The sequence below is a fragment of the Calonectris borealis genome, chromosome 1 (assembly GCF_964195595.1).
Source record: "Calonectris borealis chromosome 1, bCalBor7.hap1.2, whole genome shotgun sequence".
In the NCBI taxonomy this organism is placed as follows: domain Eukaryota; kingdom Metazoa; phylum Chordata; class Aves; order Procellariiformes; family Procellariidae; genus Calonectris; species Calonectris borealis.
In genome coordinates, this window is record NC_134312.1 from 69,423,509 (window position 1) to 69,439,146 (window position 15,638).

Genomic DNA, 15,638 nt, shown 5'->3' on the forward strand with positions numbered 1-15,638 from the left:
TCATGCTATCACCAGTTACAGTTCTTAGTTGGATGATCTTAGGAACTGTCAGCAATATGCTTTTTCTCATTTGGGTTGAATATTTTGTTCCTCTGATATTTCTGCTGATGTAATATATTTAGCATGAGGAAAGGTAGAAAAATGAATCTTTCAAAGTTTTTTTTCTTCACTGGACAAATTTATCTGGAAACTTTCCGGGAAATTCACCCCACCTTAGTTACTTCTGAAGGGTTACATGAAGGGTTTTATGAGACCTTTTTTGATCTGTATGAATGCAAAGCATTTTAGTCAGTCTATGAAGTTTCAGAGACAAAGCAAAGCTTTAACGATCGTAAAAGCAGCGCAAAGATATAATGGAAGCCAAAGAAATAATAGAAGAGTAGGAGTACTTTCCTTTCTAGGCCACATAGCCCTTGCCTGAGATGTAGGATTTACTGACTGTCTATAATGTAGATTTATTTTTTTTTCTTTAATATTCTCAATACAGCCATAGCTGTGAAGGGTGAAGTTCCAGCCTCTGTTTATTTTAATTGTTTTTGTACCTGAGTTCTGACTAAAAACTTGGTGGAAAACATTTTTCCCTCACAGTACAAAACAGTGTATCATCCCACAAAAAAAAAAGTTTCTAGTGTTGTTTAAGCAGAGTTTAAAGTTGTAGTTCCATAAATATATGTGTGAATGAAATGCATTCACCCAAATATTCGTGGGAAGACAAGGAAAGAGGGAGTGGGAAAGGAAAATGTATGTTTTAATCCAAACATCTTTACTTTGTAGTTGATCAACGATCAATATCTAAATCTCACATTAGTATATGCATGGCCCTTTATGTATCACCTGAGCCATGCCTGCCAGTAGGCTACCATTTGATCTTTGATATAAGCTGAGGAAATCACTTCTATGCTTAAGTACTTTTCTGAAAAAGATGGTTTTCAAAATGAAGGCTTCAAGTAGGAAGATATATTCAGTGACAATTGTTACCTCTACTTTCTGCTGTCTCCAGCTCCCAATATTCTCCAATTTTATATCATTACAAGAAAGACTTGGTTTCAACTAAAGATCTTGCTGCTGGCCATAACCATTACATTTGGCTAGATCATTTCCTGAGGCAGTGAATTCCACAGATAGGCTACATAAAATAACATTTCTACACAAAATTTCCAAATTTACTGCCCTTTAATTTTCTTGGGTACTCTGCTCCTCTTGATTAATGTTACTTTGTGACAGGTTATACACTTCATTATAGAATACTTGAAGCACTTGACTTGTATTTTAAAAAGGCTATCATAACATTCTATAGTAATTAGAAATCAATTAGCAATTTATTCAAGAAATAGAAGCCTAGCCTTGGTATCCTAGCTAACTTACTTTCCATTAAGCTGCAGCTCTCCATTATTGTGCACTGAACAAGACAGACTTCATTTTTTCCTTCAGCTTGCTGCTTTCCAGTGACAGCTGCCCTTGTATGATGGATTAAACTTTTCCTGTAACTTTGTTATTTTTGAAAGACATTTGGCACAAAGTGTTAGGGTGTGGGTGTGTGAATTGTAAAGTCAGCAGAATTTAGTGAACGGTGTCTACCCCTCCCATTAAGTGACTGAAAGACCTCCACGCTTGGTGATGCCTAACCATTATGTTAATAGATAATATGTGTCTAACATTATCTTTGGACTATGATGCCTGTGTAATGAATGAGATACTTGCAAAATGTGCCAGACTATTATCCCTGGGGAGAAAAAAATTCTCTAAACAAGTAAAGCATGCATATCTCCTGTGGCTTTACCAATATGTCTTCACCTATGTCTTCTGAAGAACCAAAAGACATAGGCACAAAGGTCTATTTATAGAGATAAATAGACTTAAACTGCTGATTGTAATTGTGATCAGCAAACTACAGAATTAAAAATCCTGGTGCTAATTCTAGGATATTATTTGTATCATTGAGAGAAAAGCCTTCAACTGGATGTTGAAATGCTATAGTCATGATAGCAGTTAAGGATGTTTGGCAAAGGAAGAGCTCTTCCCCAGCGCACAAGATCCATCAGACCTTAAATGTGCTGAAATACCCTCTGTCATAGTTTAACCCCAGCCAGCCACTGAGCACCACGCAGCTGCTCGCTTACCCCCCCCCGCCGGGTGGGATGGGGGAGAGAATCAGAAGGGTAAAAGTGAGAAAACTCGTGGGTTGAGATAAAGACAGTTTAATAAGGAAAGCAAAAGCCGCGCGTGCAAGCAAAGCAAAACAAGGAATTCATTCACTACTTCCATCGGCAGGCAGGTGTTCAGTCATCGCCAGGAAAGCAGGGCTCCATCACACGTAACAGTTACTTGGGAAGACAAACGCCATCACTCCGAACACCCCCCCTCCTTCTTCTTCACCCAGCCTTATATGCTGAGCATGACATCATATGGTATGGAATAGCCTATTGGCCAGCTGGGCCAGCTGTCCTGGCCACGCTCCCTCCCAGCTCCCTGCACATCTGGCAGGGCATGGGAAGATAAAAAGTCCTTGACTAGCGTAAACAATACCTAGCAACAACCAAAATATCAGTGTGTATCAACATTATTCTCACACTACATCCAAAACACAGCACTATACCAGTTAATAGGAAGAAAATCAACTCCATCCCAGCCAAAACCAGGACACCCTCTTTTCATCATGATGCTGAGTGGTTTCTTTGGCAGTACCCAGTAAAGCAAGGTAGTATCCCACTTTGCAGATTGGAAAGCTGAAGCGTAGTGAGCCAAAATGATGTCCCCGCAATGCCAGAGAGGGTATGTAGCAAATCATGAGAAGGAGTCCAAGATCCTTATCTCTGAGGTCTCTGAGAGATGATGCATTAATGTTCAGAAATGTACCAACTTTCTCACTGTTGAGAGTAGTGAGATGTGAGCGTTGAGATGTGAGCTGTGAAAGGTCAGGCAGTTTGACTCAGAAAGCGGAATTATTTCTATAAATGACAATCTGGCAGATTCCCACTAATGCTGTGCTTCCAGCTGACCTAACAATTGTCCCATACGTGCTAGAGTTGACATCAGGTTGCAATCACCTTGACTACTGTAGCTGGAATATTATAATACAGACCTACACTGGCTGATAGTCTTTGTTCAGAACTGTACATTTAGAAGATGATCCACCTTTTCTGTTGAGATTCATATGGTTAATAGTAAACACTCGGGAAGAAGTGGTGCACTCAGTGACCAGATTGCTGAACTGTGTATCATGAGTTGTATTGTCCATCCTAGAAAGGAACCTATAACTGAACCCTTTTCTGTTCACAGTAGACAACAGTACAAAATATATTTTGCAGACCTCGTTTTCTGCACTCAGGAGTGTGCAAATGGCAACACTCCTTCTGATCTTGTCATGACCCTCTGCAGCTTCTCCACTTCAATAGCATAATTAGGAAAAATCAGCTCTACCACCTAAGTTACGCCTGTAGAGAAAGCCTCCAGCTGCAGTCAACAGGACATACGTATGCATACACACGTGATTAATAGCTACACATTTGCAGAATGATGATAAGTTTCCAGGAAGCTGTTTCAAACACAGGTGCAAGGTTTTTAATGATAACTGCATGGGAGCATTGTTCAGTTGAGGACGGTCCATCCTGGACTTCTAGGATACTTCCATTTGGACGAAGCATTTCCAGATATTTGGAAGGATACAATCCTAGCCAAGAATTCAATGTTTCTTAAACGTTGATATGTTGCTGTTACTGTTTTGAGTAAGTTTATTTCTTTTTTTTCCCCAACCTCTGCCAAACAGCCTGTGTCTCTGCATTTCTCCTGCAGATGTTTTTCAAGAGCAAACAGTAAGCTCACAATGCACCATCTCCTTATCAAAGGATTTTTTTAACGTAATTTACCAAATACCTAATGTTATATCAACATATAACATGCATTCCTGTCATCTGTGGCTGAGTCCTACAATGTAAGGAATAATCTCACCTTCTACTAAACAAAATGAGACGTGAGAGCACCAAACATAGGGAGTCCAGCAACAGAGAGACAGTAAATGCTCAGCTGTCTGCGAAATACTGATGGTTTCTCCACGCTTGAGAAGCTGTCACCGTCTCTGCCTCTCAGCTTCTCTGTTACGTATATGACTGGGCAATAAAAAGGAGATGAAAAGCTGACCTCCTAAATGTTCGGTCTGAGAAGTCTCAAATGTTGTGCTGTACCAGAATGCAGGTCTATTTTTTGGGACTCATTTGTGCTGATGCTAGCTGGTACAATCATTATGCAATCATGCAGGCATTGGGAATAGCCAGAGTACACTATACTGTGGTTATATACTTTACTAGGCCATGATGGAAGCTTCTTGCCATCTGGAAATTTCTTCATGCCAGAGTAGTACAAAAGGACAGGCACCTGAATTCTGTACCTGGCACCCTGGCATTTGCTATTTAGGATTCACTTGTACTACAGCTTTGAGAAGTTCTACTTTTCTAGCTGACTTTCCTGGCTGACGAAAAAAACCTGTTGAAGATAAATACCATACAGCTGAGACTTTTATCACCATCTATCATAATTAGAGGGAAGTCGAGTCATCATTGTGCCTGTGCTGGTGAATTCTTATAGCAGTTTTTCAAAGTCATCCATACTTATTGTTTGTGTGGATTGCTTTATATAGATAGCGGTGTTCTTTGTAGAAGAGAAGTCTCATTTCTTTACTTAATTCCAGCTTGGGTAGTTAGGTTTTGCCTGCCTGATTTCTCCACTGTGATTTCAGGTGAATATTTGCTTCCATCTTTATATACCATGATGTTTTGTTCTCTTTAAAGCAGTGATGTGTTTTACACCAGAGGTGTCTACTTTTTGGTTATGTGGGATGAAATGTGGCTTGCAAACATAAAGAATAATTAATATTATTTGAAAACTAACTGAACAATTCTACAAAAGTATTCAAAGGGAAACTGGATAATATGCTTAAGGAATGTTAGAGGCACTCCTGGATTCCTGAGGAGAGCGGTTCAGGTATTCTCTTCTAACCACCAAATGTGTTAATCCTGTGAGGAAGAAGCTGATGAACTGTTTTCACAGAGGCAGATTTTGAGCTTATTTTTTAATGAGTCTACTTCAGTTCAGTTGCAGCTGAAGGAGCCTTGAGATAGAGTTCTGGATCGGCCCATTGACTGTGGGCTATTGCCAGACAAGGACTTTAGTGACTGTACTTTGAAAGAAAAAATGGATAATGGACTTCCATCCACAAAGAACTGATTATATTAGTGTTACTCTCCTGCCTTGTCTTACTGAAGGTCTGAAATTCCTTTCCTGAGTTGTTATGAATCTTGAGTCAGATAGCCTCCCCTGAAGTGTGTCTCAGTGCCCATGTATGGAAGAATATTTCTTCTGTGATCACAACAAATGCTTAGGTTGCAAAGGAGAGAGTGTCTTCCTGGAAGGAGAGGACAACATATGATAAAATTTTCAAAAGCATGGAAAACAAAGGAACCTAGGCTGCTTTATACCTTTAGGTACTTTCAAGTCTGCAATTTACGTTCATAAATCATTTTAGTGCTCCTGAAAATGTTAACCACCATCTGTTTCTTTAATGATGCTATGTCTGGCTCAGGAGATAAGTGTCTATGAAAAGTAAAGAAGAAGGAACGCTGATATTTTTGATACCATCATGAAAGTGAGATTTTATTAAAGCATCCAGCAACTTTCCAGAATTTTGAACTTTAAAGGAGATTTCAAGATAAAATGGTGTTTATGTACTAGAAGCTTTTAGAATATATACAATATCTTATTATGTGCTAGAGTTGCTCTACACATAATACAGGTTCTGGTGCTAAAAAAATAGTCTGCCTGCTTCATTTGCAGATTCTTATTGTGGTGTGAAAGCCAGACCTATGCTTATGTCATTCAGTTTACAGTCTCAAAGTCTCTGAGTACTCAGTTGTGTAGGAATCACATTTTGAAGGAGAGATTCATCCTTCAAGGAGAGAAAGGAAGTTTGTGAGAAAGCTTTAGGAAACACTTGACCAGGTCAGAACATGGCGGGCCTTGAAAGCACATTCCTCAAAAGCATACAGCTACTGCCCTCACTGTGGTAAACTGTGAAGATTACTAGAGCACTCCCAGGGAAAGATCAGTATTTGCCCACAGTTACCACATGCTTCTCTCTGAGGTACCTGTACCTGTGCTGCGGATGGGAAGTAAACGTGATCTGACGACATGCTCTGGCAATGCTTAGCAAAAAGCAGCAATATTTTCACTGGCAGCAGAGTCATACGTATGTGCAGTGGTTAGAATAGAAGTTTAGAAGTCATCGGATGGACCCTTGTGGTGCTGTGAGTAAACTCCAGAAAGTGACAGCCCGCAACTCTGAGCATCCAAAGAACTGCTAGTCTGGCACATGGTTATATCTCGACCTATATTAATCAGTGCCTGTAAGGAAACAACTAGAGGAAAAAAACAATCAAAGGAGTGGTCACATCAGAAAGAACATACAGAAACATTTGCTATGATTATGTGTAAATGAACCACAGGCTCTGTTTACAAACCTTTCCATCTGTTCCTTTGCCTAATCATTTCTGCTTTCCCTCTCTGTCTTCTAACTTTCCTTCGTCTTTCCAGATGCAGGACGCTATGGGCTATGAGTTACCATGGGTGTATTTTGTCAGTCTGGTCATCTTTGGATCCTTTTTCGTTCTAAATCTGGTTCTTGGTGTGTTGAGCGGGTAAGCTGACAGTTTTGGTGTCCTTTTTCCAATGCTACAGGGCAAGACTCCATAATAAGGGTTCTTCCCTGTCACCAGGATTCTTTCAGGGGGATTAAAAATTTGAATCCAAGGAAGCTTCACATCAGCTCTCAAATATTTTGACAAAATGTTCAAACATTGCAAATAACAATACAGGTAACAAAAGAGGTGTTATTCACTGACAAAGAAATTTAACCTCAGGGCATTCAAAATCGCTAATGTTAACCTGTCATAAATTTCCAAAAAACTGGCTATTGAAAATCTTACTGCTGGTGACTTGGGATCTCTTTGGCTGGAGCCTTGCAGCGCTCAGAATCTGAGCTTGTCTCACTAATTATCATTCCACTCTTCCAGGTCAATGATGCCATAGGAAGGGACTGGCCCTGGATCTATTTTGTTACACTAATCATCATAGGGTCATTTTTTGTACTTAACTTGGTTCTCGGTGTACTTAGCGGGTAAGCAGTACCAGGAAAATGTTTTATTATTGTTTATTTTTTAAAATTTGTATTTCTATTCCTACTCTCTGGTTACCAAAACAATGGGCAATGGCGGGTTGATTTCAGGAACCTTAATAGAAGGCCTAGGCTATTGCTGTGCCAGTAGCAAAATATGGCATTCCTAATGGCATGGAAGGAGTCTTTTGACTAAATCAAAGGAATACAAGACAACTCTTTGCCTGTAACCTGTTCCTCTATCTAAAACCTTTACCTGTACTCTGTGGGAAGAGGACAACACTATGCTCCCCTGTGGACGAAGCATACTGTTCGCCATAGAAGAAGGGGATTATAGTAAAATCTCTGGAAGAGTCAGTGGGACTGAAGGAGGAATGAGAGCATGAGACAAATCCCTTCACATTTGTGGGAAGAGATTCCTGCCAAATTATGTCTTCTCACATGAGAAATTTTCACATTGCTTAGTATCTCTAAAGCACAGCCTAATGGGAGACTATTCTCCCTGGAGAGTGTCTTGGGCACGTTTCTTCTTCAATAAGCTCATCTTCTCCCTTGCGAGGATTACAAGCCTAGCATGATGCAGGGAGAAAAGATGATTTCCCTCCGACCTTTTCTAAGGATGAACAGAGAAGCAGGAGAAATCCTTCTAGTGTTTAAACATCCCTAAGACATCTACACATTTAGCTGTATTTCAGTTCTGCAGTATAACCCTCACTGCAAAGCATCGTTTTAGTAGCTTTGATTAAAAACAATTGATATTGTCCCCAGTAGTTAAAAACTTTACTGCCCCTGGGGAGCCACATAATTAGAGGAATCAAGCCAGCAAACATTCCTCGCAAGATTCTTAAAAAAAGTTCTCCTAGAATTAGGCTTCTGATTCCATATTTGGGCATGACTGGGTGCCTACAGCCATTCTATGTACATGGATAAATATGGTATGAGGACTTTTATGTATCCTCTTTTTCTTTGTTTCTAACATCCTGCCTTCTTTAATGAGCTCTAAATGAATTTAGTCAGAGCCTGAGTGGGCAGCCCTGAAGTCCCCTGCCTTTTAATCATAAGAGAGGGAAAATGATCTCTGAGCAGGAGAGAGGACTTGATGTCTCACAGAAGTTATGTCCTCAGTACTTGGGCCAACAATGTAGGAAGGGGCAGTAGTAGGACCTGAGAAGAAGATCCACCATTGGCCATCCTGCAAGGAGACAGGTAATAGCAGATCTACAGGAGGAGTTACTACTATCTTCATTACTCCATTGAAGGAGACATGCAGCTAAGACAGCTGCTGCAAAGAGAAGGATTTCCAAGCTGTAACTGGAGAAGGAAAAAATCCCCAGTAATGAAGTGTGAGGCAATAGTCTGTGTTTGGATATCTGGAGAGTGATACTCTGGGTACAATTTTAAAATGTAAGCTCCTCATTTCTCCAGGTGGATACTCTGATCAGCAGGTAAGGATGTCAGCAGTAGTGGAGGATGACGACCAGCTGACAGAGGGAAAGTGATCTGTTGTATTAGAGGTGCACTCAAGGACCATATAAGATAGTGGTTAAAGATTATATAGTATCTGATTGGATAAACAGTGCCTGTGAGCCCAGTCCTGAGGAGTGCATACTGTTGAAGCAGTGCTGATTCTATTTACCCACACTTGGATTTGTGTCTGTACATAACTAAAAATTCAATTTCCTTTCTTTTTCATTTTTCAACTCAAGAAAGTGTTTTGGGGCCTAGATCTTCCACCTCCTGACATACTGCAGCTAGACCACCACAGCTAGTGGCAAGAGGTGGAAACAGTCTGTAGAGAGAACTGAAATCAAAGATGAAATTCACCTTGTTTAAGCTGTGAGTCACTCTTTCTGGCTGTATTCACAGTGTTATGACAGCTGCACTGTTTCTGCAAAATTTTTCCCAACTGGAGAAAAGTAAAAAGAAACTTAAGAATTTGCATCCATGAAGAAACACAGAAATGATGGGAGAAATGTTCCAAATTTTCTTTGGGCTAAATAAGCAGTTCTTAAACAATTAACTTTCTAAAGCCATTCTAAATTCTGCTGAGTTGCAAAGTGTTTTCACTTTGCAGATTCAGCTTTTTTTTAGAGACTTGCTATCGGTATTAGTCTGATCTATGTAGATGATCCACCTGTCTGTACTATGTAGATACAAAGCAGCATTCCTGGGCATCTTTGTACAACCATTCTGGGCATCTCTAATTTCTTCCCATTTATTTATTTCAGGAACTTCACCAAGCATGTCGTGTAGGTAGACTTCATCAATGACAGATTAGCTTAGTTTTTTTAATCACTTCTGAATACGTAAGTGTAATTAATTGTACCACAAAGACACTTCAGTTGCACCTGCAAAATCAAATGCTGAGTTCTGCTCTGCCTGAAGAGCTCATTTGTAATTTGTTTTTTGTCAGGTATGTCATCCGTTTATGGTCCTTCTGGTGAATTTACTAGTCACATGCTAAGCTAAATAGTATGACAGAGCATTCATGTGTAGAGCTATAATCCTCTTCCTGTCTTGACTGAGCACAATATAAAATTCATGTATTCCAAAGGAAATATCCAGTCAGCAGATCACACAGTAGATCTCCTGAAGCCCAGGCAAAAGGATTCCACATCATTGCTGTGAGCAGTGAAGTCCCTCTTAGAGGTCTCTTGAGATCAGAGATGTTCACATCTGTGTTGTCTGTTTCAGTTAGTGAGAAAAAAAAAAGCAGTGTGGGTTCAACTTTCACGCCTGCATGCCAAAGCATATAGATTCACATTTCTTTTATATTTTGCCTAGCAGTGACCCAAATCCCAGCACACAGGCCAAACAAGCAGTTGCCTAGGGCAAATGGAGGGCCGGAGAACACCCTTTTCTTCTGCTTTGAGAGGATCCTGGAAAACCCAGTTGGTTGCTTTTGATGCTCTTGCTGCCAAGGAAGAGGTCAGAGTAAATAGGAGGCTGGCTACAGTTGTAGCTCCTCCTGGGGCAGTTTTTGTGACTTTTCAGGACTTTTTCCTAGTCTTCTGTCCCCTCTTCCAACCCTTCCCATTCCTTCGTGTACTTGTCAGGGTGAATTAAGTTTGAAGCCTTGTGCTGCACTTTTAGTAGTAAGCAACAGTTTTGAACTGCTAGAATTCTGCTGTTTTGCTCACTTTCCATCACTCCTCTAAATGTGAGAAATCATACTGAGATCAGATATAGACAAGAATTACCTATATTCCATCAACAGGATGGGCACGAGAAACTTTCTTCTGGAACAGCACAGGATACAGAGCTGGGTGTTTATATTTATGATCTTGACCCACTCTAACTTCACACAGAGAAAACATCTCCCCAGAATACTCTGCTTTTTGGTATTCCCATTGGCAGACATATCTTATAATTTTCTGGGAGAAGTAAAAGAAAATGTCGCAAACTGAGTTCTGGTAAAAACAATCATATTCACTGACTCTTTAACTCATGTTCTTTTGTTCACTGACAAGGGACACATTGCTTGGTAGTTGTGCAAGTCTTTGTCAACCTTACCTTGACATGATATTGCAATCTTTTTTGAGAAAGCTACCTCCAGACTCAAGATGGCCGTTCCATCAGAAAGCTTATTTGGTCCTTGGCCTCCCTGCTGGAACTGCAGTGATCATTTATTGCCAACTGTGATGGTGGCAGAGGTCATGTGCACACCTGCCTGCAATAGGAACTGGACTGAGGTCACCAACTCATTTCACATGGGATGGTGTCATGGTTTAACCCCAGCCAGCAACTGAGCACCACACAGCCGCTTGCTCACTCCCCCTCCCTGGTGGGATGGGGGAGAGAATCAGAAGAGTAAAAGTGAGAAAACTCGTGGGTTGAGATAAAGACAGTTTAATAGGTAAAGCAAAAACCACGCATGCAAGCAAAGCAAACAAGAAATTCATTCACTACTTCTCATCGGCAGGCAGGTGTTCAGCCATCCCCAGGAAAGCAGGGCTCCATCACTGGTAATGGTTACTTGGGAAGACAAATGCCATCACTCTGAATGTCCCCACTTCCTTCTTCTTCCCCCAGCTTTACGTGCTGAGCATGACGTCATATGGTATGGAATGTCCCTCTGGTCAGTTGGGGTCAGCTGTCCCAGTTGTGTCCCCTCCCAACCTCTTGCGCACCCCCAGCCTCCTCGCTGGTGGGGTGGTGTGAGAAGCAGAAAAGGCCTTGACCCTGTGTAAACACTGCTCAGCAGTTAGTAAAATATCCCTGTTTTCAGCAACACTGAAACAACAGTAAACCAACACTGTTTCCAGCACAAATCCAAAACATAGCCCCATACTAGCTACTATAAAGAAAATTAACTCTACCCCAGCCAAAACCGTCACAGGTGGTAAATGACCACGGGTAGTAATTCTTGATCGTGAACTACATTTGCCTGAGTACAGCCAGCCATTCCACATGTGAAGTGGTTTGAATTGCATTAGCAATTTCCTGAACCACCTGTTCTCAATGGTTTAATGTTAGTAGAGCATAGAAATTAAGATAATTTAAATAAGCTGTCTTCTTTGGACAGTCATCTGAAATGTGGAATATCATACATTGTACAAAGGAGAGAGACATGCAATTGCAGATCATTTAGACTAGGCAATCACAGTATTTTCAGTTGTGCCATTAAAAAGCTAGATAACAAATTCACTCCTATGCAGACAGTCAGCATAAAGACATTGTGCTAAAGTCTCAGGTTGGTTTAGTCAGCTCTCCCCCAGCCCGAGTCCCATTTGAAAGAGGCAATAAGTGGGGACTGAAAAGACCCTAGTAGGCATGCAGCTTAGATGCATCTAATGTGAATGATCCATTTTAGTGCACAGTAGGAATTTCACTTTATGTAAGCTGGGCTGTTTCATGATGTTTTAGAAACTTTGGTTTAGAAACTTTGGTTTCTAAAACAGCTCCTTGCTGTTTTATCCTTGCAAATATAAATATTCTTATGTGGAGTTCAGGGCTCAGTCCCTTTCAAAATTTTACCCATTTGTTCTAGATTCTAAAAAAACAGCTTAGGAGCCAACTATTGAAATATTGGGATTTGATTTATCAAGAAGGCTTAATAATATATAGCTTCATTCAGTGATTTATTTTTTTCTTTGAGAGTTAGTTCATTAATTTGGATAAGATACTATGTGAGACCCAGAGGAAAAATGTTATTGAAGCAGAAAATATAACTAGTATTGATTGGATTTTTTTAAAATTCTTTGTACGGTTTTTATTATTGTTGTTGGGGGATTGTTTGGTTGGTTGGTTTTTTTACATTTTAAATAGCCAAATATTGCTCCCAGCATGAGAAAATTTTATTTTTCATTCTTGCCATGCTTGCAATAGCTGTTTCTGCCTTGTGGTTAAGTTTGGTCCCAGGGTTGACTGTGATCTACCTTCAGGCCTGAGATTTTCTTCTTTATTTCTACCTTCATTATCACAGTCCCATGGGATGGGCTGAACCCTCAGCAATGTGACAGGGATGAAGATCACACAAGCATAGTTTGTCACATACTTTGGCTTGAAATGAAGGTATCATCCTACTTTCATCCTGCTGCAGTGATGGTTTTGTGCGCAGCTCATAATATTGAAAGCCTGATCCAAAGCCTGTGAAGTCAATGGAAATCTTTCAGTGGGTTTTGGACCAGATAGGAGGGAAGTACTTCACCATCGCTGTTAGAAACTCACCTCGATCTCAGTTGCTTGAGGACACTTCACATGGCACTCATTAACATTTTTGGTAGGATTTTCATAATCCTAATATTATCCCACCAAAGTTAGTGTTAGGTTTCCTACTTGTTTTTGCAGGAGAAAAAGTAAGACAAATATTAGGTGGAATATTTTTTTTTAAAATCCACTCATTGCTGACAATCATCAGCAAAGGTAGTGGATAATGCATTGGAGAGAATGACTTTACCTCTCATTTCTACACAGAAGGGCCATATATTATCTGCTGTGTGTGCCTTATGTAGTGGTCTGCTTCAGCAGATATAAGACTTAATGTTTAAGTACTCTTGGTCCAGCGTTTTTCACAATCGTTAAGCTTACTTTTTAAAATACAACCGTTACAACCTGGTTTAGAACCACAACGGAGTCTCTAAATGGAGGTAAGTCAGCATTTCTAGGAAAAAAATAATGCAGTATAGGTGTCTCTGAAAGAGAGGAAAAAACAGCGCCACAGACAAAAAGAAGGCAAAGCAAGCACCCAGGTTCATAATTAAGCAACATGAAATTCTTGTTCCTATGCCCTATATTCCCAACAGTGGTCTTTCGTAAAACTATCAGATGTCAACACTAGTTCACTTTCTGGCAGAATCTGTTAGTTTTGTCCACCCATAATCTATCATGATTGAGATTTGAAAAATATGTTTCATGACAGATAACAGCCCTGAATACTCAAAGTCTGCAGTAAAACATTGAGGTCTGAATTTTCAAATATATTGTCCAGTACTGTGGGTGAAATTGCCCATAATTAAGTGTGTACAGAATTGTGAGTACCATTAATTACACTTACAATTAACCCAATTTAGTTGTGATTACACATATAGTCTTAAGGACAAATTGAAACCTGGCTAAAAATTAGAGCCACCATCTCACTCTCCAGATGTCAGATTATTGTCAAACAGTTCATCATTGAATTAAATTAACCATTATTCATATAGATATTTATGGATAACCGTTGAAGAATATCAAGTGGTAAAGAATATTAGAAAGTGTATGGTATTGTACATAAATGTTACATATACATTTTATTTGAATTGTCAATCAAATGTTGAGAATGAAAGGATTAAAAAAGGTATTAATCTTTTCCTAAGCATTGGTAAAAACGTGGACACTCCAGCTGTTTTACATGTGTATCTAGCAAGGATAATCCATTCATGTGTCTGTTTTGAAAGAATAGAGAAAGCTGGGTGTGCTACACAGGATGTGGAGACTTTCTAGTGGAAATCAATCTAACCCATTGTTTTTCAATCTCTTCCTTCCCTCCACCCATGTCCTGTCCCTCCCTCCCTCTTGCTAGGGAGTTTTCCAAAGAAAGAGAGAAGGCTAAGGCTCGGGGCGATTTCCAGAAGTTACGGGAAAAACAACAGCTAGAGGAGGATTTGAAGGGATACCTAGACTGGATAACTCAAGCAGAAGATATTGACCCAGAAAATGAAGATGAAGGCATGGATGAGGAGAAGCCTCGAAACAGTAAGCAATTTTCTTCTGTCACTCTCTGTGCTCTTAGCAAGGGAGCACATGCCCTGTGCTAAGACTAGACCCTGCTCTAGTGCTGAGCGCTGATAAGGAAGAACAAGTTCTTCCTGAGACTCTCACTATGCTTATACATGATTTCAGTTTAATTCCTGTAGGAAACTGTGGGAGGGAGAAATACGTGTACAAAAATTTATATTGTTCTGTGGATCCTCAGTTTCTTGTCTGTGATACTGACATAAGATCCCGATATTAAACAGAGAGAAGATCAATACTTGCTGTTGGAAGTCCACTACTGGGATAAGTTTTAAAATATACATCTGTCTCCTTTTCATTTATTTAATTGCAGTTCAGTGTTGCAGGCTGTTGACACGTGGTTAATTACTTTGAAAGCAAAGGTTTCTAGGCAAAGCAGTGCTACAGTATGGGAGAAGGGCCAAATCAGCCCTGTTGTACATTAAGTGGGCCATCTGTAACTCTGTTGAAATCAGTGGAATTGTGTTTGCTTTTGCCAGGCTAGAATTAAGCTCTCAGATGTTTCTTGTAAGGGAATTATCTCTTACTCTTCTGTTCTGGAGTTGAGAAGATGTTTGTGCAAAGTGAGAAATCACCAACTCTCTCTTCATATTAGAAATCCTGAAGAAGGAAGGGCTTGAAGAAAGCAGTGATTCCCTACATTTCATTACCTTTATTGAGTCTTCTCCTTCCACCTTCTCTTTTACCAATACAGGCTGTGTAACACTTCAGAAACACCTAGCAGTTATCGTTGCAGGTCATGCACTTGGGAAATGTCAGAGTTGGAACCTTTAGACAGTTACACAGTTGTTAATGGACTCTACTCTTAACTTGCGTTATGGAAATGTGCGTTTTCCTAGTTTGCTTTTGGGAGAGAAGAAATGAAACCTTTCCCAAGAGATCATCCTTCCTACCAAACAAGCAAAATCAATGGAATGATCCAATCAGAAACATATTCTAGTAATAAGAAGATTGGACATGGGAAAGTTGTGCCTACAGAGTAAAGCAAGATTTGTATCAGATGCTCGTGATATTCTGGGGAGTAAGAACTACTCCCTGGTGCTGCCAGAACATTTAAGTTCTTTTAGAAAAAAAATGTAGGGTCATTAATATCAGATCATACCCATGATACTTAGGTATCTGGACTTGAAGGAGTCACTGGGGTGACTTGCTCAGACTTTCCCCAAATCAGGTTATTTTTATTTTTATGTTGGTACTTCATAGGGCATATAGCTTACTTTCACAATTTAACCTCAGTAATCACTCAGAAATGAATTTATTA

General features: G+C 39.9%; 1 protein-coding gene across 1 annotated transcript in view; it reads left to right on the forward strand.

Annotated features, from left to right (window-relative positions):
- CACNA1C (calcium voltage-gated channel subunit alpha1 C) overlaps positions 1-15,638 on the forward strand; it is a 208,888-nt gene that overhangs the window by 47,283 nt on the left and 145,967 nt on the right. Inside the window, exons 6-7 of the mRNA XM_075168159.1 lie at positions 7,062-7,165; positions 14,166-14,338. Coding sequence (XP_075024260.1) covers positions 7,062-7,165; positions 14,166-14,338 — 277 coding nt within the window. The remainder of the gene's footprint in view (positions 1-7,061; positions 7,166-14,165; positions 14,339-15,638) is intronic.